Here is a 27,176-nt window from a genome sequence, read left to right on the forward strand (position 1 = left end):
ATGCCATGACATTGGGTGCAGTGGTGCACTCATGTTGAGGTAGAGTTAGAAGGAAACACAGAATCTTTACGCAGAATTGAAAAAAATAGGATAATATAAATTTTATGATAAATTTACTTTTATATAATTTAATTACTATTGTTAATTTTAGAGTTTATAGGAGGAAGGCGTAATGACTAGGCCAAAAATCAAGCATAGCCTCAATTGGTTAAGAGTAAAATGTCAAAAGCAAACCAAACTGGCCACACACCTAGGCTGATGGACGGAGGGGGTGGAGGTGGGAGAGGCCGGCCTTCTTTAATGGCTAGTGTACACTGCTTTGCTGATCGAATCGCATTAATGAAGTCTTCATGTTGTCGTCTCCAGTTAGATTTTCTCATGGGTTGAGGCTACAAAAAAATAAAACATATACTAACCTAGACTATATATCTCACCAATTATAATATTTTTTAAAGCTAGGATTTGAATTTACAAGAAACAGAACTGTGAAATTTGGAGAAAAAAGAGAATTTGTTTTCCAAAAGTACCAAAAGAGGTTTGGAAAATACAGTAATAAAATTTGCAAGTCACAATAGTGAGGGAAAACACAAAATAACAATCAGAAAAACAAAGAAATTACAAAACTTTAAAGGAAGACTTAAATGTAAGATTAAAAGTGACTGTCTTCCAAGTTAATTGCTGGATTTAATGCTACTCTAATGAAAATATAAACGAGATTTTTTTGCCACATCTGGAAAGTATCTGAAATACATTTGGAAATCTAAGTGAGCATGATTAAAAAGAAAACAGTAAAGGTGGATTATACTTACATGACATTACACTGCATTATCAAGCAAAAATGAAACCAGAGAGCCAGAAAGAGGCTTTAATGTACTGAAGGAGATAATCAAGAACAGCAAGGAAGATATCGATAGTACCTTGGATTGAGGAGCCTTCCACACAGTGGGAATGTCAGTGCCCTGTAATCTTTGTTTTAAGGAATTGAAAAAGCTTTACGCTTTTTGTTGAACAGTTTTCTACATATTGGTCCATGCCTTTCCTAGAAAAGAAGGAGTGGGGATTAAAATTTTTAACATGTACAATCACAAAGTTCGTAATGCCTCAGTGTACTCAAGCAGCCCCTGCTGCAGTGACTGGGTTGCACCTTCAGAGCCAAGTTCATTCTCTAACTCTCAGATCACAGCAGAGCAAATCCATCTGGCTCTCTTCACCCATGTTACACATAACGAGATACTGTGTTTGGGCAAGGTCAATAAAAGGCCTCTTCAGCTAAAGAAACTTACTTAAAATTTGGTCTTACATATTTAACTCTATCACTTGGGCTCAATGAATAGTTCCAAGCATTAAATAATGTTGAAAAGGCAAACTTTCTAGTTTAAGTTGAAATAAATTATTTCTGATATTCGGCTAGGTACTCACTGAAGCCAAGGAACTTTTCTTATTTCTTCTATTCTGTTTACTGCCTTCACTGCTCTTAAATTCCAGAAGCAAGTCATCCAGGAATTGAGTCCCAATAACCTTAACATTGTTTTCCCATCATTTTGAAGGAACTCTTTGCATACAGCAAAGGGAAACTTAGCTTCTTACCAGTGGAACCTTCTCAGAAAAACTCTTCTTACCACTCAACATTTCAAAATTGAGTTTAACTGGGTTACTTTTCTACACACAGCAAATCAAACCACTTAACTCCTGAAAAGGAATGGAGAGGTTTCAAAGAAATATTTGAGAACATCTGCAAGAAACAACTGGGACAACCATACCACGAATGAAAAATACACCAATTCCATTTAAGTTATGAAGACATTTTCCCTTAGTGTGTCCAAACATTTCACATTCATGAAGTCATTTATTTTAGAGCAAATCTAAGCTTATAATATTAAATTTTAAAATATTACAATACTTATAAGACAATCGGCAGAGAAAACTAGTCCAGGCAGTAGACCTCTAAGTACTCAGCATTTCTGGTACAAAAACCAGGGAGCCAGCACACAGAGCTTTGCCTGTGTACCACTTCTATAAAGTCTGCACTGCAACACTATGGGATTATGCCAGGATCTTTGCCTTCCACTCTTAAGTCCTCTTCCTTGGTGGTCATGTAACTCATAATAGCTATCACTTAGACAGTTGCTTTGTCCAGACCCAAAAAATACAGGCTCCATGAAAATCACTGCACCTGGCTACGAACAAGCCATACCATTTTAAACTGAAGGAGAGAGAGAGCAGACCACTTGATCAAATGCTCTTTGTAGCCTAGAAATGGGTCAATGAAGTAGAACTCAAGAGGACCCAAGAATACTTGGCATTTAGTGATCCCTCTTCAAACGGTACCTTCTAGGTGTCAAATCCATTCTCATGGGGTGCAGTCCTGGGTTAGCAAAGGCAGCTCCCTAGTGGATTGTTGGGCCACAACAGGCCCTGTGAGTTCCCCTTCTAGATCCAGCAAACTCTAGCTGCGGTTAACTAGAACAGATATTTCACTTTTAAATTCCCCAGAGAAATAAAACCTACAACCTCATTCAGTAGTCTTTTGCCCCAAATGTAGTCAGGTTTATAGTCCAAATTCTTTAAGTTCAAAACAAGTCTCTTTGACCTAAACGTCCCAACTAACAGTTCATTATCATTTAGATTTTTGTTTTAAATCGTTTTTCTTGGGAACTCCTTCATAATATGGGGGGCCTACTACCTGTTTGTTTCCCTAATTTTGAAATAAATCAAGCTTTTATTCAACTTTATAGGCATCAATCCGGGGACTTGACATGCAGTTAGCTTGAATCTAATTAACAATTAGGTCTTGGAACAAGCCTTACAACCATTTTGTTCAAATTACATAAAACCCCTGAAACTAGAGAGTTCTGTCTTTATACGTGGCAAAGCAGGAAACAGAGGGAGGTTAAAGGACTTGTCAGAATTAGTGACAAATTTGAGGCTAAAAGCCAAGTTTCCAGATGCTCCAAATTCAATGTTCATTCCTCTTGACTAGCTAATTTCCCTGGTGCTTTGGCCTTAAAATTTGAATTTTTGATGCTTATAGAAAAGGCGAAAGAGCCAAAACCTCTCAAGAGACAATCAGCTGTGCCAAGATACTTTCATCTGGCTTCCTTTTAGTAAGAGGACCATGTTTAATAAGTTCCCTTTTGAATGGGGCAGCACTGATCTGCTTAAGTGTCCTCTGGGCCTGCCAGCCATAGGTTATGTACTTTTCTCCCCTTGCTTTCCCTCCACATCTGTCTTTAATCTTTGCCACTGTGGCCTCCTCACTGACTTGACAGTTCATTTAACTCCAATGAAACACATCTACAAAATGTCTTTATGTTTACCAGAACATCTGCTGCAAAGCGTCTTCCACAGACTTCACAGGGAAATAATTCCTGATTGCCATCTGTATAGGATCCAAGAGCACATTATGTTAATTTCACGGAATTGCCTGCCCGAGAAGAAATGACTAACTGGAGGAGACCTCAATAGCTTGATATCCTCACTCTCTTTTCCCCTCTCCAACTACTTCCTTCTATTAGGAAGATCCTTTGTAAAACTCACCCGTTTTCTTCCCCTAACCTAGACTTCTCACTTCACTGAACAGATAAATTCCATATGCTTCAGGCAACCAGAGTATAATTATTTAATATTTAATATATTCTTAAACTAACTGCCTGATAGCTTAGCTTTAGACATAAGTACAAAGTTGATACCCTAGTATGAAGTCATAAGTAATCCAATGGTAACATCTTTAAGACTGCTGCTAGAATGTAAGGCCATGTACGTGTTAAATGAAGGCATGCCATTTTATCATGGACAGTATGAAAAGGGTCGCCTAGTCGTTGAATTTAAGGTAAACTTTCCTGAGAATGGCTTTCTCTCTCCTGATAAATCTCTTTGCTGGAAAAACTCCTACCTGAGAGGAAGAAAGTAGAAGAGGATGAAATGGACCAAGTAGAATTGGTGGGCTTTGCTCCCAATCAGGAAAGACAGAGCCATTACAATGGAGAAGCACATGAGGATGATGAACGTCCTCCCAGGGGTGGTGCTTAGTGTAGGATCTCTTTATGGGGCCTGTGAAGAACATTCACTGCTGACATTTTATATGCAGTAGAGAATGAGTGAAGGACTACAATCATAATATGCTCACTACTTGCTACTGTTTTTTTAAAAATATTCAATTATTGTAGTGTTTTCGAAGTTAAATGAAGAATAAACTCAAATTAAAAAAAAAAAACACAAAAACTGACTGACTGTGCCCACTATATCCCAATGCCTCAAATTACCTGACCCACAGTAAGGTTCTCAATAATTACCTGTTAAATGTATGGGTCAAACAAGAATTGAGTTTCTACCATAGGACCAATCATTTATTCAATAAATAATTAAACACCTGCCATATGTAACTCTGTGGGAATACTGAGAGAAACCACACATGGGTCCAGCATAGAAAAGGAAAGTATGCCCATAAATTACTTTAAATGAAGTTAGAAAAGCAAACCATTGTGGAATTCTGAAAAATAAGAGTTTTGTTTCATATTGCTGCCTTTCAGTTCATCTGGAGTTGAGTATATAAGATTACAAAAGCAGTTTGATCATGCAGAACATTTTGTATTAGACTAACCATTTGGGCTCTATTCTACAAACAAGGGGAGCAAGCAAGGACACTGAGTAGGAAGAATCTGAACAGAGCTGTGGAAGATTCATGTGACAAAGCTGAGGAGGGATGAATGGACGGACGGTGGTTGAGAATGGAAAGTGGGATATTAGTTAAAAGGCTAAAGATGTAGGCCGGAAATGGAAAGGAAAGAGGAAATGGGAGAAACTGTGGTCAAAGAATCAATACGATGACTAGATTTGGGGGGAGTTGGGAGGTGACAGAGAGAAGAACGCTGAGGGACTGAGAAGACGGTAGAACTATGGACAGAAATAAAGAATTCGAAAAGAAGGGCCATCTTGTAAGAAAAATGACCTCAGCTTTGGAAATAGTGAGTTTGAGATAGAGTCATCCAGCCAGCAGGATGGAAATGAGGGAGGTCAGGGCTAGAGACACAGATGTAGGCTTTGTTTGGAGAGTGATGTAAAGGCATGATATTGCCAGGGAAGAGGTCATGGAAAGAGAAGTACAGGGATGATCCCCAGGGAACTCCATATTTAAGGGCCAAGAAGATGATGGTGATAAGCCAGAAGGAGAAGCAGGAGAGAACAGGGTCATGGAAACCATGGGAAGACGGTTTGAAAAAGGAAGGCCTGATTAACAGGAATCAGATGGTAGCTCATTACAGACACTGTTGATTTAAATGATTTCTTCTCACATCTGCCAGATGGTATTATATTTGCAACACAGGTCATCCGTTACAGCATACAGAAATACCACTCTTCCTCTCTGTTCTTCTGGCCTTCTAACTCTATAAAAACTGGGTCTTAATTTTCTTTTTTTTTTCCAGCAAGGATATCCCACCCCGCCACATACTTACTCATTAATAAAAGCTACTCATCCTAATTACAAAACTGCTACTTTTTTTTCTAAAACACTAATGAAGGATGATTTACTTTTATGACTATTACTGTAACATTCGTAGGGTGATTTCCTGTTCCCCAAACACTTTTCCTATGTAATCTCATTTAACTCCTCACAGCAATCCTATGAGATAGGGTTGATACTTTTTTTTTTCTTAAGAGATAAGAAAATGAAGGTTCAAGGTTAGGTGACTTCTTGAGGACAACAGGTAGTAAGTAGTAACACTGAGACTCAAACTTGAGTCTCTGTCTCTACAAGTATTAAGACTATTTACTCAATGATCACCATAAATATAAAGATACTGTATCACTACTAACCTGCAAAGCAAATGGAAGTCCCTGGAGGATCAATGACCTTTGGTTTAAATCAGTGAGCTTTGAATTCAATGCGTTTGAAATAATGACAGCTACAATAAGACTCAACTGAACACCTGAGTTAGATGGACCACCACATTCTGAACCACATTCAACTTGGAAGCTTGACAATGAGGAAGAAAGGGAACATGGAGAACCAAACACAGAAATCAACAGAACCTTAAAAGAATCCTTTGAAACAACCAAGGTGCCCTTCAATAGGTGAATGGTTAAACAAGCTGTGCTATATCCATACCCTGGAACACAGCTCAGCAACAGAAAGGAACACTACTGACACACGCCACAACCTGACTCAATCTCATTGCTGAATGAAAAAAGTTAATCTTAGAAGGTCACATACTGTATGATTCCATTTGTAAAACATTCTCAAAATGACAAATTTGAGGGGGAAAAGAGATTAGTGATTGCTAAGAGGTAGGGATGGTCAGGGAGGGAGGTGGTTGTGACTATACGGAGGTGGAATGAGGAAGACCTCTGGGTGACGGGACGGTTCTGTATCTTTATTGCGGTGGTGGTTATGCCTGTAATAACATGGTATGGAACTATAAACACTCCTTATACCAATGCATACTTTCTGGTTTTTACATTGTACTGTAGTGAAGATGTAACTTGGGGGAAACTGGATAAAGAGTGCAGGAATCTCTCTGTAATATTTTGCAACTTTTCATGAATTATGTCAAAATTAAAAGTTTACATATCTAGGGGTTGGCAAATTGTGGCCAGTGGGCCCAATCGGAGGCTGCATGATCTTGTAAATAAAAGTTGTAATGGTACACCGTCAGGCCCATTTGTTTGTTTATAAAATATCTACTGTTGTTTTCGTGCTACAATAGCAGAGTTGAGTAGTTTTAACAGAGACCTTATGACCTGCAAAACCAAAAATTATACTTTCTGGCCTTTACAGAAGTAGGTTGCCAATGAGTGTATGAGAATGTAGTAATTAAAAATGTTTTGTGGGAGAATAACATGGAAAATTTTAATATGCATTTTTATTCACGTATTTACAAATAAAGACTGGAAGGATATATATACATATATATATGGTACACACACACTACACGTTTAATATATAGTAATTACCTCTGAGTGGTAAGAAAAAAGGTGACTATTTCTTTAGTTTGCTAAATTTTCAATTTTTCTATAAAGATTATGCATTGCTGTTTAAAAATAAAAGAATGACATTAAAAAAACCCTTTTGATAGAAAAGATTCTAAAACAATGTGTATTAACTTAGCTATTTCTAACTTTACCCTCTCTAATTGGAGTCTCAGTAGACTATTAAAGTGGCTATTGTTTTTATACATTGGTTCATAATCTTAAGACAATTTTTAAAATGAGGAAAGCGATCTGGAAGTGATCAACAGTTTTGTTTAGTATGTTAACAATGAAAAAATAAGCATTACAAAGATCTCAGTTCAAAAATTTTATAAGAAACCTGGAGAGGATTACGGCTGTAATGAAATTGGAAGAAATTCTACTTGAGACTAGACATTCTCTTTCTGAGCTGGAAGTTAAGAATGCTTTGTAGAGATACCTACCAATCCACATTTCCTTATAAAGGCATTACAGAGAAGGAAAAAGGAAGACATTTTCTCATTTAGCTGTCAGTGAGTCAAGAAACTCTTTTTAAGTCCTTTGCAGTCCAGGACATGCAAATATTAGCAATACTTACATCTTCCAGGGCCTTATGGCAAAGGGGGTGGCACACTAGCTGAAATTTATTATCTCAGGAACATGACTTATAAAAAAAGGAACTGAGACTAATGAGTTAGGATGGCAAAGAGAGCACTCCATCTTATTTTTGCTTTCCCCCAAAACACTACAGTAAAGGGACGTAGAAACATGGAGGACCAGGAGGACAGGGAGGAAAGAGGACAAGAATAAAAAACTGGAATCTGGAAAGCTGATGGACCATGGTAGCCAACCTGGAGGACATAAAACTACATCAAAATCCACTTCCCAAGCTGATGGTAGAAGAAACTGAGAACCATCCAGATTTACACTGCAGAGCCCTTCAAAATCACAGAAACCCCTGGAGCAGCACATACCTCTGACACAGGGACAGGATATGTGAAGAGGAGAAAGAAGAGACTGCTAAAATATGGAGGATCAGGGAGAAAGTTTTCTAAAAAGAAGTGAAGATTCCTAGAAGGCCCCCCTTCATCCCACAGCCCCTGGGTGATTGTCCTTCTCCAAGTCTAGCAGAAGTCTACTCTCCAGAAAGGATGAGAGGAGGTCTGTGCGTGAGTCAACATGAGGCATAGCTGAAGGCCTGGGTAGGCAGATACAGATGTATACACATACACATGGTTGATTCTCTTTATCTGTGCTAGTTACATTCCATAAATCCCTGCAAGCACTAAACGAACAAATACTGACTCATTCATTACTCCCAAATAATGCACTATACAAATGCATTTGTATTTCCCTGGGGAAATACAAAGTTACAACATTTTTATCAACCTATCAATACACAACCTTGTTTTATGAATTTGTTTAAAGACACCTTATTTAAATATATATATATTGTTGATTCAGTAATACTGAATTCATGGCCAACCACACTATAATGCATGCTTGCATGAAGATTATCTAATAGACCTATTTTCTCCATAAGGCACATCACAGCCTTCCTGCACTTAGAAGCATTAGACAGCCCTTCAACACTACGCTTGGGAGCCTTTTAAACAGTGAAATCACCAAGAAAAAGTGCAAAATTATGAAAAGCATGGCACTAAATAGACCATAAAAAGGACACTTGTTTACAGTAGGACAGCTGAAACAAGAAGGCAGAGTATCACCTTGTTCTACCTTAGCTGGGAACATGTGTGTTGGGTGACTCAGCTTTTTAACTGGTATGTGCATATCTGTGAATGGCCATGAAAGCACCATGAATATTGACTTAGGGTTACAAATTTTAGTGAGGAGGTGAATTTGCAAACAGGGATTCCATGATTAATGAGGATTAACTGTATATGTATACACATATATACATACACACACACACAAAAGTGTGTGTCTATGTATATAATCTAGTGATTAATCTCATGACCAGTGATGCTGGAAGCAGAGAATATCCCACACCCACCTTCCTCTACTTGGCTCACAGAATTCTGCCTGCCAGACCCTTACTCTCAAGGCAGAATGGAAGCTTCCCTGGGAATATAATCATTCCATGGAGAAAAGAGCAAAAAGATACTGACACTGGGAAGATTCCCAAACAGCTCACCCAGACCACCCTACAAAAAAAAGCTCAAAATCCTCCAATGCTACCCACCCAGAGTTCCTAGTGTTCTCGTCCTCCAATATTAATCATAAACAAACAGACAGGAATTTCCAAAGATCTGAGGAAAATCTCTAGCATGTAAGCCCAAAGTAAACAAAAGAGAAATTTTAAAGAAAATTAAAGCTCTTAGAAATTAAAAACTCAACAGTAGGTTGGCAGATAGAATTAGGGAAATCTCCCAGAAAGTAGAGTGAAATGGCATAGAAATGGAGAGAAACATAAGCAAATTAAGAGTACTTGTCCAGGAGGTCCTACTCCAAATAATAGGAGTTCAGAAGAGAAAAGGAGAAAATGCGAGGAAGAAAATAAAAATAATTTTAAACTATTTCCAGAAGTGAAAGGACATGAGCCTCCTGTTTGAGAGGACACCCACACAAATGAAAATATGCCTAGAACAATAAATATCATTGTAAAATTTCAGAACACTGAAGACAGAGATCCTACTTAGAGGGAAAAGAAGTAACATACAAAGTATGAGGAGTCAGAATGGCTTCAGATTTACAAATAGTAAAAATGGAAATAAATGGGGAAAAATTCTCTAAACTTCTGAGGGAAAATTATTTACAACCTACAGTTTTATACCCAGCCAAGCTATCAATCAAATATGGGGGTAGAATACATTTCCAGACATGCAAGCTTTCAAAAAGTTTACATCCCGTGTACTCTGTCTCAAGAATTACTGGAGGATATACTCCACAACAAGGTGAGTAAAAGATACAGCAAATAGGCATTCAACAGAGGAGGGCGAGAAGGGGATTCCCAGGATAACAGCTGGGCACCAGAACCAGAGAAGCAACCAGTTCAGGCTGGAGGAGTGTGACTAAAGACACAGACATGCTGAAGGCTGTCATAACCTAGATATTCACTGCCTTTGTAATCTGAGGATAGCATGTCCTATATATATCTGGCTCTCATTCTGTTCTATACTTGGCTTGCTTGACGAAATCCCAGCGAAGTGCCTGCTCACCCTTCATACTCTCATGTCTAGATAAGCTAAGGATACTCATTTCACTCCACAGGAAAGTTCTGCACTGATCTCTTCAGAGACAGAGAGAGGTCATAATAAGTATAGAAGCATAACATATAAAATGAGCATACAATTGCTAAGCCTAGTTTGGCAGGAGATTCAGGATGCTTCAACTATGGTGACTTGTGTTCCCAGGACTCACTCATCACCTGGCTCACTGACATCACCACATGGGGCTCTTGTAAACTCTAAGAGCTGAAGTCAGACTCAGAAACTATTCAGCTCATCTTCTCAAGGATGCCTTGATCAAACGGTAGCAATTACTGCCCTCACTGAGCTAGATTTGTGCTTCTCAGTTGCTAAAAACAAGATACTGTGTTTACAGGGATGCCATGCAGGTGATGATTAATATAAAAGTCCAGATAATTCATAAAACTTACCCAAGGAAAGAAAAATTGAATAAATTGAGGATTTATTCAAGCCACCTATAGGTGGCTTCTGTGTTCTATTTCTTAACTTGAATAACTTGTTCTACTTCTTAACTTGAATAGCGGGTATGTTTGTTTTATTATACATTCTCCATAAGGCCATTAGAAGTTTTACCTTCTTCTGACCTTTAACTGAAACAAACAAGCTAGATAAAACATACTAATGTCAGCACACAAGAAGCAACATAAAAGTATTGATTATCTAACAGTAAAGTTACAAGATAGCTAAAGTTCTGTCCTTCACCTGAGGTGATTTGATGACATCACAACAGAGATGTGGATACATCACTGGTAATAATCATAAATAGTAAGAACTTTTGATACTTAGGGTCTTCTTTCTGGCTAACACTGAGGCTAGGTCCTTTTGCTCCAAGTTTAAGCAATTCTTTTCTGAATTGTCTGTCCCAACTACCCATTCATTTTTATATTTCTTAGTGACCATTTACCAAATGCCAGGCTCTGTTCTAGACCTTGGGGATAAAGTAGTAAACAAAAATACCCTGCCCTCAGTTTGTTCTAGTGAGATGAGACTGAAAAGCAAGATAAAATCAGATGCCAGTAGATGTTAAGGAGAATATGAAGCAGGCAAGGAGCATAAGGAATGCAGAGGAGGGCTGTTTGTGCTATTTTTAAATACACGGTCAGGGAAAAGTTTATAGGGGAGGTGACAATTGAGCACCATCCTTAAGGATGATTTATTTACAGTAAGAGCACTTCAGGGGGAACAGCAAGTACCAAGATCCTCATTTCAAGTGGTACTTATCACAGTGACTTGGCATTAGTTGTATTTTGCTGCACACACTCTGCCTCCTCAGACAATGCAGTCCTTGAAGGCAAAACCCTCTTATTGCTTTGGACACCTAGCATTTAACATGGAGCTTATGTTAAGTTCCCAACCACTGTTTATATGACTGGCATCGTAAATATTCCAAAATGTTATGAAGTAATACAAAATATCATGTAAGAACTTTTTTCCAGAATAAAATCAAGATCTTTAAATTTGGAGGATAATCAGTCTAAATCACAATATGCTTCACCAAGACTAGTGGCTTATAGGCACATTCTCTTAACTGCAAAACATATAACGTGTTAATTTAAACCATTTGGGTCAGGTGTGGTGAAATTAAAAGCTCCGAAGATGGAATCTGAAGAGCACCAAGTCAAAGTAACATTCTAGATTCTTGCTGGTTTTAAGAACCTTCAAATGAGATGGCTACCAAAATAAATGGTCAATCTCTTTAGGATTTAGTACATTCCTGATACTAACATAAACCATCATCTGGCCCTTTGCTTCTGCAGGCTGGCATTTAAATACAGTATTCTACTTCTGTAATGACAAGCTCTTCAGCCAAGTTTTTTCTATCAGTGTTGGTAGAGTACCTAATGCTACTGTTTTTCACAACTCCTTTAAAAATTCGACAATGATTAGATTTAGAACCGATAACGTACAGAACAAGATAACACCTCCCAGCTGAGGAAAAGCCATAATCAAATTATAGATGAAGACACTTTCTAATAACTTAGATATCAAATGCAGCTCACCTGCTAAGAATGGTTCTGCCTCAGCCATTCTGTACCCAACTCAGACCAACAGTATCCACAGATTTTTTTTCTTCAGAACAGTCCAGATAACAACATATTAGTCATGGACACATGAACACGGGTCACTAACAACTTGTCTGTTGCAAGAAAGTCACAGTTTACCAAATAATTAACAATTGTGATGTGTCATTGCTTGAACCTTGAAAAAGTTGAGAAGTTAAAAAATCTCATCAAAAAACAGGGAAAGTTTTCAACTATGTATTTTAATCAAGCATGAATGGTTCCAAGCATTAAATAACGTTGAAAAGACAAGCTTTCTAGTTTAAACTGAAGTCAATATTTCTGATGTTGAGCCAGGTACTCACTGAAGCCAAGGAAGTTTTCTTGATTGTTTCTTCTATTCTGTTTCCTGTCTTCACTCTTCCTAAATTCCAAGGACAAGTCAGCCAGTAACTGAGTCCCAATAACCTCAATATTGTTTTACCATCCTTTTGAAATAACCCTTTGCAGACAGCAAGGGGAAACTTAGATTCCTACCAGTGGAACCTTCTCAGTGGAAGCTCTTCTTGCCACTCTATTTCAAATGAGTTCTTAACTGGGTTTCTTTTCTACATACAGGAAATCAAACCACTTAAGTACTGAAAAGGAGTGGAGAGATTTCAAAGAAATATTTGAGAACATCTGCAAAAGGCAACTGGAACAACCACACAAATAAATGAAGAACAAATCAATTCCATTTAAGTTATGAAGACATTTTCCTTTAATTTATCCAAACATTTCATGTTCATGAAGTCATTTATTTAAGCAAATTTAAGCCTATAATATTAAATTTAAGCCTATAATATTAAATTTAAAAATATTACAATATTTACAAGACAGCTGGCAGAGAAAACTTACTGGTATAAACACAAATATTGTACTGTTTTCTTTTGAATACCTGCCAGTAAAAATTGCAGAGCGAACAGTTTTATCTCTTTGAAGATCCTCGTTCATTATTGTACGTAACAAAGAGCCCGTAATGGGGAATGCACCTTATCTTAAATGATCCACTGTCACAGTTTTAGACCCTCAACATTCTTCTTCAAGTTCAGCAGCTCTCTTTCCTGCCTTCTTTTCTCCAGTTTGAAGGCTAATTTGTTAGCTTTCTTCTCCAGTCTCCGTTCCTGTGCGAGAAAATGCTGTTATTCAAATCTTCACACTGATGCAGACTGACTTTACGAAAGGAAATTCCCGTGACCACCCCCACCCCAGCTCTTTCTAAATCTCACATCTGAAAAAATTACTTTACCTTGCGCTCTTCTTTTATAGCTTGCTTTCTTGCTCTTTTATCTTCTTTGCTTTCACTTCTAGAACGTGGTTGGGTTGACACCTTAGGCAGATCACTGTCATTAATCATCTGCATTCGTTCAACTTGCTTTGCTGTGAGTCCTTTCTTAGGTAAGACATTGAGAGGTATTCCTGTTTTAGAAGATAGTTGGATTTGTTTGGGCTGAAAGAAAGATCAAATGGCATTGTGGTTTTTTCCACTCCTATTAAAAAACAGCTCACTAATGGCACATTTTTGTTGCTTTTCATAATAGTGTTGCAAGCCACAAAGGGGCTACTGTGAGAAAATAATTTGTACACTCCATTTCCTGCACTGCATATTTCGAATAGCTCAGGACACTAGGACTTACTTACCTTTGGTTGATACTTGATAAGTTGTGGATGGTTATATAAATTTGAGTATGTACCTTAAAAAAACACACACACACACAAAAATCATGTATCAATAAGTATACTTTCAGTTCAGTCAAACATTACTGAGTTCCTCCTATATTCCTGACTTTAGTGTTTTCATAGTTCAAAATAACAATGGAGTCTCTCTTATGTTTTTAAATGTTTCAATTACAACTCAATAATTGAAATATTATTTTTCAAAATCATTTTCACAAATACGTACTTTTCCAAAAAGTTGATGTACCCTATACTTTAAAATTACTATCATACTTTTAGCAGTAAAATGGACACTAAGATACTTACTACAAATAGATTCACAATCCCACTTCTCTTTGGCTTCTTCAAGAACTACAGTAACAATCTCTTCCTCCTCAGACCCACTGAGCTCATTCACTGGCAGGTCCTGATCCTCGAAGGGTTCAAGAGTATTCAGTTTTACACAACTTTTGGTTGAGTTTTCAAAAATGAAGATAGAGGAGGGGAAAAAAATACCACCCATTATTACACTGTTATGTTACTGAAACTGCACTTAAAGAGCTTAGGGAACTACAATATTTTTTAAAATCCACAAACTCATTTGCTCCATCTGTCACTTCCTGTCAAAATCAGCTCTACTCAGGCTTGCCTCTCCTCTACAGCAGGTTTTGGACATACATTCTGCTGATAGGAAGGAAAATTCTATCTGCGTCTTTGCAAGGTTTTAACACATTAAACAAGATGGCATCTTTCCTATATAACATGATCTTTTTTAAAGCCTTGAAAAGCATCAGCCCATATGCCTCTTCAAAGTATTCAAATAACTCACTCAAAGAATATAGCCCTTGTCCTGCTCTGGGATCTACATATGATAGTGATCAGGGAACATCAGACCTTTCTAGCAGATGTAAACACTTCATTAGTTTCTCTCAGAGAAATCACCTTGATGTGGATGATGATTTACCAAATATTTGGATAGAAAGTTATGCTAATCAGGCTGCAGAGACAAACTCTGATCTACTTCTCAGAACACCTTTTTCAGGAAGATGAAGAGTGTATATACTTAGAAGTCAGAGTAATTCTTCAGCCAAAGAGGCTAGAAGCACCATCTCCTTCTCCAAGTGGAACATGACCTTGTACTCTAATCCTCAGTTATTCCATCATGACTCTCAGGTCAAAGCTATAGAGAAAGTGGTTCTCAGTATGTTTCCACCCACTGTTATATTCAGCTTCAGAACTCTTAATAGCAAAATGTGAGCCAAAGGTTAAGGAAAACATACATTTTCTAAACATGGATCTTGACTGGGTGATTTTCTAGATTCAGCTGTGCGATTATAGACTTTATTTGAAACAAAAAAAAGGAAGTAATCAAGGAAAAGTCACCATACTTCTCTGCCTTCTCTTTATAGTAGTCATTCAAAACTTCCTCTAAGCGACTGCTGTCTACTTGAATGGAACCTTCCAATTCAGCATTATCCAGAGCTCCAATTTCATCATCATCATACTGCTCATAAAACTTGAATATAAAGAAAAAAGATAAGATGAAAAATGAATGTATGCATTAAGACCATAGCATTTAAGTGTTATTTTTACATTACTTTTACTCCTGTACACTATTTCAGCACTAGGAGGATCACAACTACCACTGAAGTGTCAGCAGGGATTCAGCACCATGACAGTATGGTGTGGAAGACATTCTACTCAGCACTCTAAGGCTGACATCTAGTCTGAATACAGGCTGCCATTTAATATGAAAATGACCACTGACAAAACAAAAAGACAACCTACAGAATGGGAGAAAACTTTTGCCAATGATGTGGCCAGTAAGGGATTAATATCCAACATATATAAACAGCTCATGTAACTCAACATCAGAAACACAAAAACCAAGCAACCTGATTAAAAAATGGGCAGAAAACCTGAATAGACATTTTTCCAAAGCGGAAAAGCAGATGGCCAACAGGCACATGAAAAGATGTTCAACATTGCTAATCATCAGGGTAACCCAAACCAAAACAACAATGAGATATCACCTCACACCTGACAGAATGGCTATCACCAAAAAGAATTCAAATAACAAATGTTGGTGAGGATGTGGAGAAAAGGGAACCTTGTACATTGTTGGTGGGAATGTAAATTGGTGCAGCCACTCTGGAAAACAGTATGGAAGCGTCTCAAAAAACTAAAAATAGAACTACCATATGACCCAGCAATTCCACACCAGAGTATATATCTGAAACAAAAACACTAACTTGAAAAGATATGTGCACCCCAGTGTTCATAGAAGCATTATTTATGATTGCCAAGATATGAAGTATCCATCAACAGATGAACGGATAAAGATGTGGTGTGTACACACACACACACACACACACACACACACACACACACACAATGGAATACTACTCAGCCATAAAAAAGAATGGAATTTTGCCATTTGCAACAACATGGATGGACTTGGAGGGTATTATGCTAAGTGAAATAAGTCAGACAGGGAAAGACAGATACAGTATGATATCACTTATAGGTGGAATCTAAAAAATATAACCAACTAGTGAACATAAATAAAAAGAAGCAGACTCACAGATATAGAGAACGAACTAGTGGTTACCAGTGGAGAGGAGAGGGAAGGGAGGAGGGGCAATATAGGGGCAGGGGATTAAGAGGTACAAACTATTAGGTATAAAATAAGGATGTATTGTGCAAGCCCAGGGAATATAGCCAATAGTTTATAATAACTATAAATGGAATATAACGTTCAAAAATTGTGAATCACTATACTGTACACCTCTAACTTACATAATATTGTACATCAACTATACTTCAATTTTAAAAATGAAAATGAAAGGCAGTTATTCTGTTCAGCTTGGTGAACAAAATGCTAGGCAGAAATCTTTACCTCATAATATTTCACAGATATTTTCAAATTCACTGATTATGCAAGCTAAAAGACCACGTAACTAAAGAGCCTCCTGTTTACGTACAAATTTCATTCTGGTTTAGATGATGCTTACTGTATTATTCCAATGCTGTTAACTCTGCTGGGCTTTGTAAAAGAATAAGCAGGGGGTGATACAACTCCTGAAGACTGAGGTTATTACTAATAGTTTGCCTATTGTTTGGAAAGAAGAGGGAAATGAGTACTTAGTGAAAAGGCAGCAAAGTCAGAACCTTTATCTTAGATTCACCTTGAAGGAATTTACTCATTTACGCAACAGTCTGAATCCCTGCCATATGCCAGATACCACTTTAGGCCCTGGGATGTAACAGTAAGAAAATCACTCAAAAAAAAAAGGAAAGAAATGGAATTTTGTTTATGCTCAGGCCAATGCTTGAGGAAGACAGCATAATATTAGGGATCGGGATCAGAGAGGTTCAGAATCAAAATATCAGATTCTACGAGGAAGTCAGGAGGTTTGATCAGTCACCTTCTGACTTATACACATTCTTTCCAGAATTAAAACTGGGGTGGTTTATGCTCTGTTTTAATAAAAGACATAGTCTGTTTCTAACGCTGAAAGTTCTAGCTTTGGGTTCCAATATCATAAAATGCACTAGGAACTAGTATTAAAAGGCCCCTTATGTGGAGAGTTTACCTTCTCAAATCTCTCATCGTGTAGGGTCAGCTGTTCATTTCTCCTCATGACCGAGGACGTCAAAGAATACTCAGTAAAGCGACTTTTCGTTTCTTCTTCCCAGAAAAAGTGATTTTCTACAGCCCCAAGAGGTTTTCCAGGGAAAGACATATCCTCATCTGATGAGCCTGCAGGGTCATATTTATCATCATCACTACCTCCTTCCTTCTCATCATCCACATCTTCCCACTCACTGTCATCTTCAGCCTCAGATTTCCTAAAGTCAGAGCCATAAATTAAATGTCAAAACAACTTGAAAAACAACAGAACCAAATGACTTTGCACAAGTAAAATTTGAGGGTATTTCAGAGGCAGGATTCTTGTTCAGGCAGGAACAGCTGTGCTGCTTGACCCGTCTGGTTTGGCTGGAAAAGTAATGAACTAGCAATCAAGCAACTTGGACGTCAGCCCCACCTATCGATGGTTTGTGAAGACCTCAAGTCTCGCACTTTCTGCTCTAAAATCAGGAGTCTCAGGTTAAATGCTCTCAAAGGCCTCTTCCAGCTGTAACACCTAGTGGTTACTATCCTACAGAAGCAGCGACAGTCAGGTCATCCCGGCTTCAACACAAACCACACATACTGCGTCTCCATCCCCTCTTCCTCTTCTGCTGGCTTATTGGCCTGAAGAATAAAATCATCTTCAAGTAGATTATCCGGATTATCAAAATCAAAATCATCATCAAGAGCCGCGACAATGTCAGGATCAAAATCCAGCCGAGGGCCTAGAAGGAAAACAAAAATTGAGCAATAATTTCCAAGAAAGCATGTTTCCTTCACTTAACATAATCTGAGTAGCTGTTATATGCCAGACTCTGCCTATGTATTGAGGATAAAACAATGATTAAAAACTTTAAAAAGTTCAGGTCAGGAATAGACACAGAGATAGAGAACTCCAAGAAAATTTAAAAAAGAAAAAAAATCCCTCTGGTTTCAATACCCACTAGTAAAAACCTTCATTATAGATCTACAATATTAAGCTGTGTCTATTTAGCAAAATCCAAAGCTTTTACCCACAAAAAAACTGGGCTTTAAATTCACCTGTTAGAAGTAACTCTCACCTGTTAGAAGAAATAAATTTAGTATTTGTAGCCTGTGAAACTTTGTCTTTTCAGACTATGAGATTTTTAAAAATCCCAACCTGTTTCTTCAGCTGTTTTCTTCTATATGTATCAATAAAAATACTAGAGTCCTAGAAAAACTTTCAAGTTCAAACCTGTAAACTGACACGGCTTCCAACACCCTTCACAAAATGGCCACTGTCTGACTCTACAGCCTCATTTCATATTAATCTTTACCCTTCATTCCAGGCATGCTAAAAGGTGTGCAGATTCCTGTATCTGTGTTCTCTTGCTTTTGCACATAGTTTCCTCTGTCTGGAATATCCTCTCCTCCCCACCCCACTCTCCTTCATTCACCTGCCTAAGTTCTACCTAAGAAATCAACCTTGCCTCATGTCCTCTAGGACACCTTGCCCAACTCCCCCAGGCTGGGTTTGGTGCCTCACCACTATTTATTCATTTGCACTATAATCGTAATTTCCCATTTATTGTCTATCTTTCCCAACTGATGGTAAATTCCTTGAGGTCAGGGATTATGCTTTTATTCTGATTTAACCCAAACATGGTCATAGTGGCAATTCAGAAATCTGTAGAATGAATTAATGAATGAATGCCACATGGCAAATGTTAGTCAATAACTAAGGTAATTTAGCAGGAAATATCAAACACCACTTCTGTGGACTTCCGTGTTTGTTCTAAAATACAGTATTGGTACTGCAAAAAAACAAACACAATTTTTGGTGTATCTGGAACAGACGGTAAAATGGACTTCTATAAAATACTTCTACACTCTTGGGAGAAACTCTGAAAGCTAACAGATTAAGTATTTTCAAGATCGCACTATATGAATGTAAGGCTTATTGAATATCATTGTTTCCTTTGTAAGAAGTTAGGCGAGGCTAAAATTCCCCTACTAGATCACCAAAAATAATTTTCCCACTTTCCACTCCAAATAGGAACTTTAAAGACTAAGAATTTGGGCTTCCCTGGTGGCGCAGTGGTTGAGAATCCGCCTGCCAATGCAGGGGACACGGGTTCGAGCCCTGGTCTGGGAAGATCCCACATGCCACGGAGCAACTAGGCCCGTGAGCCACAACTACTGAGCCTGCGCGTCTGGAGCCCGTGCTCTGCAACAAGAGAGGCCGCGATAGTGAGAGGCCCGCGCACCGCGATGAAGAGTGGCCCCCGCTCGCCGCAACTAGAGAAAGCCCTCGCACAGAAACGAAGCCCCAACACAGCCAAAAATAAATAAATAAACAAATAAATAAATAAATAAAATTAAAAAAAAAAAAAGACTAAGAATTTGATGGCAATGAAAGAAAAGGACAAAGATCACAGTCATCCCTTCCTAATTTAATGATCTTTAATCTGAATTCAAACACATCTCAATTCTTTAAGCACTTTACCAGGGACAGAAAAAACTCTATATCATTACTATACGTTTCTTTCTGTAAAACACAGCTCTATCCACTTGAAAAGTTAAAGAAATTATACACACCTGAAACAGGAGCTGCTTTATTTAACAATCCAACATCTTCTTCAAACTCTGATGCAAACACTGAGGAAGGCAATTTAATTCCAGTGGTCTTGAAAAAGAAGTTACACAATGGTTAGGTTTATTTAGAAATACTTTTGAACTACGAAGAGTTGAAATGCGCCCCCAAAATTCATGTCCACCCAGGAGTTCAGAACATGACGTTATTTGGAAACAGATTCCTTACAAATGTAACCAGTTAAGATGAGGTATACTGGGCGATGGGGGGGCCTAATCCACTGACTGGTGTGTCCTTGTAAGGAAGCCACAGGAAGACAAGAAGACACACGGGGAGAACGCATGTGAAGACACACGGGGAGAGCGCATGTGAACGCGTGGAGGCAGACTAGAGCGCTGCACCTACAAGCCACGAAAAACTAAGGACTGCTGGTAACCACCAGAAGCTAGGAGAGAGGCATGAACAGATTCTGCCTGTGAGGCCCAGAGAAGGAATAACCCTGCTGAAAGCCTACTTTCAGACTTCTGGCCTCCAGAACTGTGACAGAATAAATTTCTGTTGTTTTAAGCCACCCAGTGGTAATTTGTGGTAATTTGTTACAGCAATCCTACTAATACAACTACATTCTGCATTGTCTCTCATCTGTGCTCCAGTTACGTATTTTAAACATGTATAGTCCATCATTATCTCAAAAGCAACCTCCCTGCCATACTTCACAAAGCTTTCTCCAGTATTTTATCCCACTTAATCCTTACAAACCCGTGAGTTATCAGCATGTTTCAGTGAAACACAAGCTAAGAAAGGTTAAGTGGCATGCCTGCCTGAGACTAGTTAAGTGGGGTTTTGAGATTCAAATCCAAGTCTCATAACTCCACTCTCCTCAAATTTCAAAACAAAATTAATCTTTTCCTATTTAAACCAGAGATAACGTCCTCATCTCTAGTACTGGCACAGCTTTTCTCCAAATTGGCTGCTTAAATCCTAGGGTGGTCGTAAATCATTTCTAACCACCCATCCCTTTGACCTCTCTTGTACACAGTCACTTCACACCTGTCTTCTGGGCACCGTCTTACTCATGGTTGACCAGGACACAGACGACCACAGCTGCCGCTCAGTCTACATCTAGTCCAATCTTCGTATTACTGCCAGGTTAAAACTCCTTAAAATTTTATAATATGGCCTTCCCGAACTTTTAACAGGTTTTTTCACTCCTGATTGTCAAGGCACTATAAACTCAAGGTCTATTCTATGTATCCTGTTACTCAATAATGCAACCTCCATGTAAATCAAGTCCAGTTCCTCACATTGTGGAATAATTCAAAGTAACTTATGGAGCACACATGTGCTGGACACGATGACCCACAATACTACCTCACGTCCCTTCTTTCTGACTGGAACGGTCCTTCTTCTCTCTTTAATAGAACCCACCCACTTTTTTTTCTTTTTTTTTTTTTTTTTTTTTGGCTGCACCAAACAGCTTGTGAGATCTTAGTTCCCCCACCAGGGATCAAACTTGGGTCCATGGCAGTGAAAGCCCTAGTCTTAACCACTGGACCGCCAGGGAATTCCCGAAGCCACCCTGTTAGTGACCAGCTCAGTTCCCTCCTTCACCATGAAGCCCTTCTTGATTACTGTTCTGGAACTTTCCTTCCTGTGAACTCCCCTCATTCTGCAAACCATCCAATCTACTTCAACATGTGCTGGCGCATACTTTCTGACCGGTCCTTATGCTTTAGTTTCATCCCTACAACCACTTAGTTAATAATGAGTCACCACCAGGTGTTCTCTGTCTGTGGACCTGCCCACCACCCCATCCTCAGTCTGGCAGCAGGCAGGAAGCTGAGGCACACATTCTCACTGGCTCACAGACAGAGCCTGCTGAAATGGGCGCCTCTGAGGAGCATGAGCGCGTACCTAGTAAGCTGTTACAGCTTCCAGAGTTTTTCGATGGCATAAACATGGACAAAGATCTGGCTTTCTGCTGTAGAATCCTATTTAAAAAAAGCTTTACTGAGATATGGTTCCCATACTACAAAATTCAGCCACTTAAAGTGCACAATCTAATGATTTTTGGTGCATATTACATTAATTTTTTAAAAATTGTGGTAAAATATATTTAAGATGCTCTTTGTGATTATCTATCCTTGGAAACCGGGGTTTAAAAAAAAAGGGAGGATCAGCTTGCGCTTAATGAATTACCTTTGGAGATATTTTTCAAATCGTGAAAAACAGTCAAAGAATCATATATATAATTAAAGTGTAGATAGTGATTACATTTTTTAAAAAAGGGAACTGTAATTTTTTTTAGTGATTGCAGTGGTTCTGAACTACACGAGGTTTGCCCAACTGCTTTCCACTGTGGCAGCACCTGCTTTCCTTCAAGTGAAAATCAGGGGCTAATCAAGCATTAATAATTTCTCCACTGTCTTTCTGCACTGTTTTTGTTTTTAGGGCGTATTCAATATTGCTGGTTTACTCAATTTTCGTGGTTTGTAACAAATTACTTTAAAGTTGAAGAAACACATGGGACTTATCCGTATTTTTGCATCATGCTACAGAAAACCAATGGCACTTGTTTTCAAACATAATTCACTCGTCCTTATAAACATCACGGAAGTGTCCAGTAAAGAGTGTTATTCTGGGGAATTCCCTGGTGATCCAGTGGTTAGGACTCTGCACTTCCACTGCAGGGGGCATGGGTTCGATCCCCGGTCGGGGAACTAAGATCCCATATGCCATGCCGTACGCGGCATGGCAAAAAGAAAAAGAGAGTCTTACTCTGTTAGAAAAGCCAATAAGATAGTGGTTACTTTTACCCAAAATGAATTAAGAATTAAAAGCTAATCTTTTACTGGCCAACACAATTCAGCCAGAAGAATGTTAGGACTTTATTAAAACTTTTCTTACTACATAAGATAAAGATGTTAAGTCACTACTGGACCACCTCCCCTCCCTCAGTGGGTCGTAGAAGGAAATGAGTCAATAAGATACATATCCTATTACTGATACAATAGCCTTGGGGAAGAAGGTGTAGAGAAGTAGCTTCTGTTAAAGATGTGGCAGTGGGGTGTGAGGCCTCACAAGAGAGCTATGACCTAGTGAGTGAATGAACAGGTGCAGTTATTACCTCTTTTTTGGTATGATACCCTGAAACCTAACCCTTCTGACTTTCCTTAAGCAACAAGTATAGACTGGAAGAGCTATGATCACATCTTCCCCAAGGAAAACAATGTCTAGACCATGAAAGGACTGGAGAATGAGAAGCAGGGGAAATTGGTGCCCTTTGTATCTCTTCTTTTGTCAATAAACACAGTACATTAGTATCTTCTTTTTTTTAAGTGCCAAGTGATATAAAAGTTTCACAGGAAAATTTACTCTATACTAATACTAAATTAAAAATGAGATAACAAAGGCATGCAACATGGGCATCCTTAACATAAGCAGGTAGAAGAAAACAGAACTTAAATTAGGAGCACTAATTTCATATAAACATGTGCTCTCATATGTACTTAAAAGATAAAGAATTAAAGGGGACTGCATTTTTGTTGAGAAGAGTAACAGAAACTTCATTACAATCTATTGCCTCCATTCTCTCTTAGGGTTAGCCTGCAGCTTCTACAAGCGTTAAAGATCTGAACATTCTGCAGAAGTTCCACAGAAGTTAAGTCTATCTTAGAGCAGTTTACGATGCTGAAACAGTTAAGCTGTTAACATACAGAACATGGGCAGCTTTTCTTCTACTGAAAAGTGCTATCTAGCATGACCGTAACTATTAATCAAAAGTTCCAACCTTGTCAAAAACCGTTACTTTCAACAACCCGAGCACAGGAGACCTACTCCCTCCTGACGCTATGTATGTGCATACACACATATACAATTTCAAGCGAAGGCGTGGCTTATCTTTGTCCTCTTCAGACTGACACCATTTCTTGCCCCAAACAGTTATCTTGATTTAAAAAATGGTGGTTTTTCACTCACAGCTCCTCACACACTCTCTCTCACATGTGAATTGCTAAAAGGTCTTACTGAAGTTGCTAAAGCTTCTTCTTTCTCATCTTCCCTGTAAGGTGCACCACAGGTATCTGTGGGAACGAGCTCTGAGGGCCCAGACGGTTCCCTCAGGTGCTGCAGGTAATCATAGTCGTCATCAAAGAACACGCCATACTTCCTCTGCTCTGCTCGCCTTTCTTCATCTTTTATCTAGGATCATAAACAAAACGGAATTAGCACCTGTTCCAAGGATAAGGCTCAGGAACCTTCCAATGAGCACAGCTTTCAGAACAGGGGACAGATGGCTCATGAACAGTTTCACTGATAGGAATGAGACAAAGAATTCTTGACAAACTCGGGAAACACAAAATGCCACATAAAATTAAAATGGAATAAAAAAAATTCCTCCTTCCACTAGACGTTTCTGGGCAACAATTTAAGCCAAGAAACACACACACACACACACACACTTTGTTTTGTCATGTGTGTGGAGGATTAGAAGACTAGGGGGCACTGAAAAGTAAGTACAATTTCTTGTATTTATATGCAAAGACACTTCTCAATGCACAATACCAACTGGCTTTACTAAAAAGCTACATATGCCAGTGTTCTCCAACACTTCCTTTCACATTACCCACACTTAACAAGTATACTCTGACTGATAATTACCAAATCAACCTCTTAAAGGCTCCCTGGTATTTCCTAAAGCTAACTCATGAGTTTTATATTTTATGAGATGACCAGGAAGCAAAATGCAGTCTGTGGTTACGAAATGCCAAGATCTTATGGAAAGTAGAGACTAAGCATATGGTTGTGCCCTAAATAACATCATGAAGCTTTGTTGCTGACGGTTTAGTAAATATTTTCCACTACTCTACAAGATTGCTCATTTAAACATCTCCAATAAAGATAAATTATCCATCAAAATAAATATGCACAATGTAAAAATGAACATATTGGGCTTCCCTGGTGGTGCAGTGGTTGGGAATCCACCTGCCAACGCAGGCGACACGGGTTCGAGCCCTGGTCTAGGAAGATCCCACATGCTGTGGAGCAACTAAGCCCGTGCACCACAACTACTGAGCCTGCGCTCTAGAGCCCGTGCTCTGCAACAAAAGAGGCCACCACAATGAGAAGCCTGCGCACTGCAACGAGGAGTAGGCCCCGCTGGCCGCAACTAGGGAAAGCCCACGTGCCGCAATGAAAACCCAACGTAGTCAAAAAAAAAAAAAAAGAATATATTTACTGAAAATTAAATCACAGATTTTGTTTTCCAGATCACAGTTATTTGAAAATAGCAATTGGCTAACATAATTTATTAAAAACTATCAACAGTCTACCTACAAACTTATTAGCTATAGAACAGGACCCACTTTCTGTGTAGGCAACAGAACCCTCTGGGGTGCAGTCTCATCTGCTGCTAAAGGATCTCGTTGGCTCCGGTGGACCAGGTGAAAAGACACAGCTTTCTTCTTCTCTATAAAGGGCTTTTTCTTCCTGTGAGGCTTCAAAGAAACAGAATCAGAATAATAAAATAAATCAGAACAACAACGAAACAGTGAATACTACCATAGTCCACATAGGCATCTTCAATAAGTTATGTTACGATCAACAGATTTTTAAAACCTGCGCTTCCAGGGCAAGAAACATCAACTACGTTCAATACAATGTATACTACCTTCCTTCAACAAACGTTTGCTGGCACCTACTCTGTGCCAGACCTTGTTGTAGGCGCTGGAATACAGCAATAGGTAAGTCAAAGTTCCTGTTCTCCGCAAGCAAATCATCAAGAACATGATTTCAGGTAAAGACAATAAAAACAAAACACAGCGATGTGCAAATAGCTCAAGAATTACTTTAGAATGAGCGCTCAGAGAAGGCCCCTGACAGTCTGAACCATAATGACAAGGAGCCTGCCACAGGAAAATCTGAGGAAGACAGTTCCTGTACCAACTGTTAAACAAAACCATGACACAAGAGCTTAAGTTTAGTAAGACTCATCATCCTTCTGCGTTTTTATTTCACTACACAACCTTAATTTTCTGAACTGAGAAAGCATCATTCCAGTTGAGTAAACCGCCTTGCTTCGGGCCCAACCTTAGACCCTCCCTTTCCCCAGAGCAAACAGATGGGGCAGACACCTGCCACTCCAATGTCTGGAGAGACTAGCAACTCCCTCTCTGCTCGACCCCATGTAGCACTGGGGGGCGCGTTTGTTTGCCATGTCACAGGTTTTTAGGCCTCTCGGGACGGGGAGGTGGTAAAGGGTACTCCATTCTCTTCTGTCTACTCCCCAGGAACGCCTGGCCGCGGGAGACCCACTCTAAACTGCAAACTATGCCCGGGGTGGTGAGGGTGACCCAAACCGGTGCACTGGGCCACAAGTCGCCTGTCTTCACCTTCGGACCAGCCCTCCCAGTTCCAGGCCGCAGTAGCCACTGGCGCCATTGGAACCAGCCCGGTCTCTGCCAAACCAGAGCGCCCCGCCCCCGAGACAGTGAGGCCTGCTCACCATGCTTGCAGCCGCTCGGCGCTCACCCCAAAGACGGGCGACGGCTCTCTCCTAGTCGGACGGAAGGTGACACGGTACGTCCCGAACGCCACTGAGGACCAGCTCGCAGCCGCGTCTTTACGTCGCTCCACACGTGCTGCCCCGGGAACCGGCCGGGAAGTCACGCAGTAGGCCGTGAAAACGGACCAATCGCCGAAAGGCTGAAGGGTCACGACCGGAAGTTACGCAAAGCTCACGCCGTCTCAAGGATCGCGAGAAGCTATTGGCGGGGGGGCGGGGCTTTTCTGGCCAAAATTAAATCAGCTGCGGAAGAGAGTTGCGGGCGTGTGAGCTGCGACGAGGCGAGAAACGAGGTGTCTGTGTTTGTGGGCGAACTTGCTTTTATAGCGCCCTCTACCGAGAACAGAAGCCACGAATCTAGCGTCCCCGTTGACAGTTGTATTCCATGCCTATTCCCAATCGTAAACAAAAAAAACACACACACAAAAAAACTGTACACAGAAGGAAGGTGGGCACCCTCCCGGGTCACCGAGGTTTCAGGTTCCCTCTCCTTTGGGCGGGCGCCGGAGCTGGTTGCCTTAGCAACGGAGGATCCTGGGGCCTTGCTATTCTAGGCTGCACCAGGCTTAATCAGGTC

The 27,176-nt window shown here is 39.4% G+C and overlaps 2 protein-coding genes across 2 annotated transcripts in view; both read right to left on the bottom strand.

Moving 5' to 3' along the window:
* The window catches only part of ZC2HC1B (zinc finger C2HC-type containing 1B), a 32,872-nt gene extending 20,606 nt beyond the window's left edge, over positions 1–12,266 (bottom strand). The window contains 5 exon segments of the mRNA XM_036871855.1: positions 251–389; positions 918–980; positions 983–1,039; positions 3,318–3,379; positions 12,155–12,266. Coding sequence (XP_036727750.1) covers positions 251–389; positions 918–980; positions 983–1,039; positions 3,318–3,379; positions 12,155–12,182 — 349 coding nt within the window. The 5' untranslated portion in view covers positions 12,183–12,266.
* Positions 12,267–12,890: 624 nt separating this feature from the next.
* Positions 12,891–26,713, bottom strand: LTV1 (LTV1 ribosome biogenesis factor). The gene is made up of 11 exons (XM_036871854.1): positions 26,540–26,713; positions 25,401–25,532; positions 24,064–24,237; positions 20,043–20,130; positions 18,067–18,208; positions 17,446–17,701; positions 15,238–15,365; positions 14,177–14,316; positions 13,835–13,887; positions 13,443–13,643; positions 12,891–13,317 (listed from the first exon to the last, which is right to left on the bottom strand). The coding sequence occupies exons 1-11, from the start codon at positions 26,540–26,542 to the stop codon at positions 13,207–13,209; spliced, it is 1,428 nt and encodes a 475-aa protein (XP_036727749.1). The 5' UTR covers positions 26,543–26,713; the 3' UTR covers positions 12,891–13,206.
* Positions 26,714–27,176: the final 463 nt, after the last annotated feature.

This window comes from Balaenoptera musculus, chromosome 12 (assembly GCF_009873245.2).
Source record: "Balaenoptera musculus isolate JJ_BM4_2016_0621 chromosome 12, mBalMus1.pri.v3, whole genome shotgun sequence".
Classification (NCBI taxonomy): Eukaryota; Metazoa; Chordata; class Mammalia; order Artiodactyla; family Balaenopteridae; genus Balaenoptera; species Balaenoptera musculus.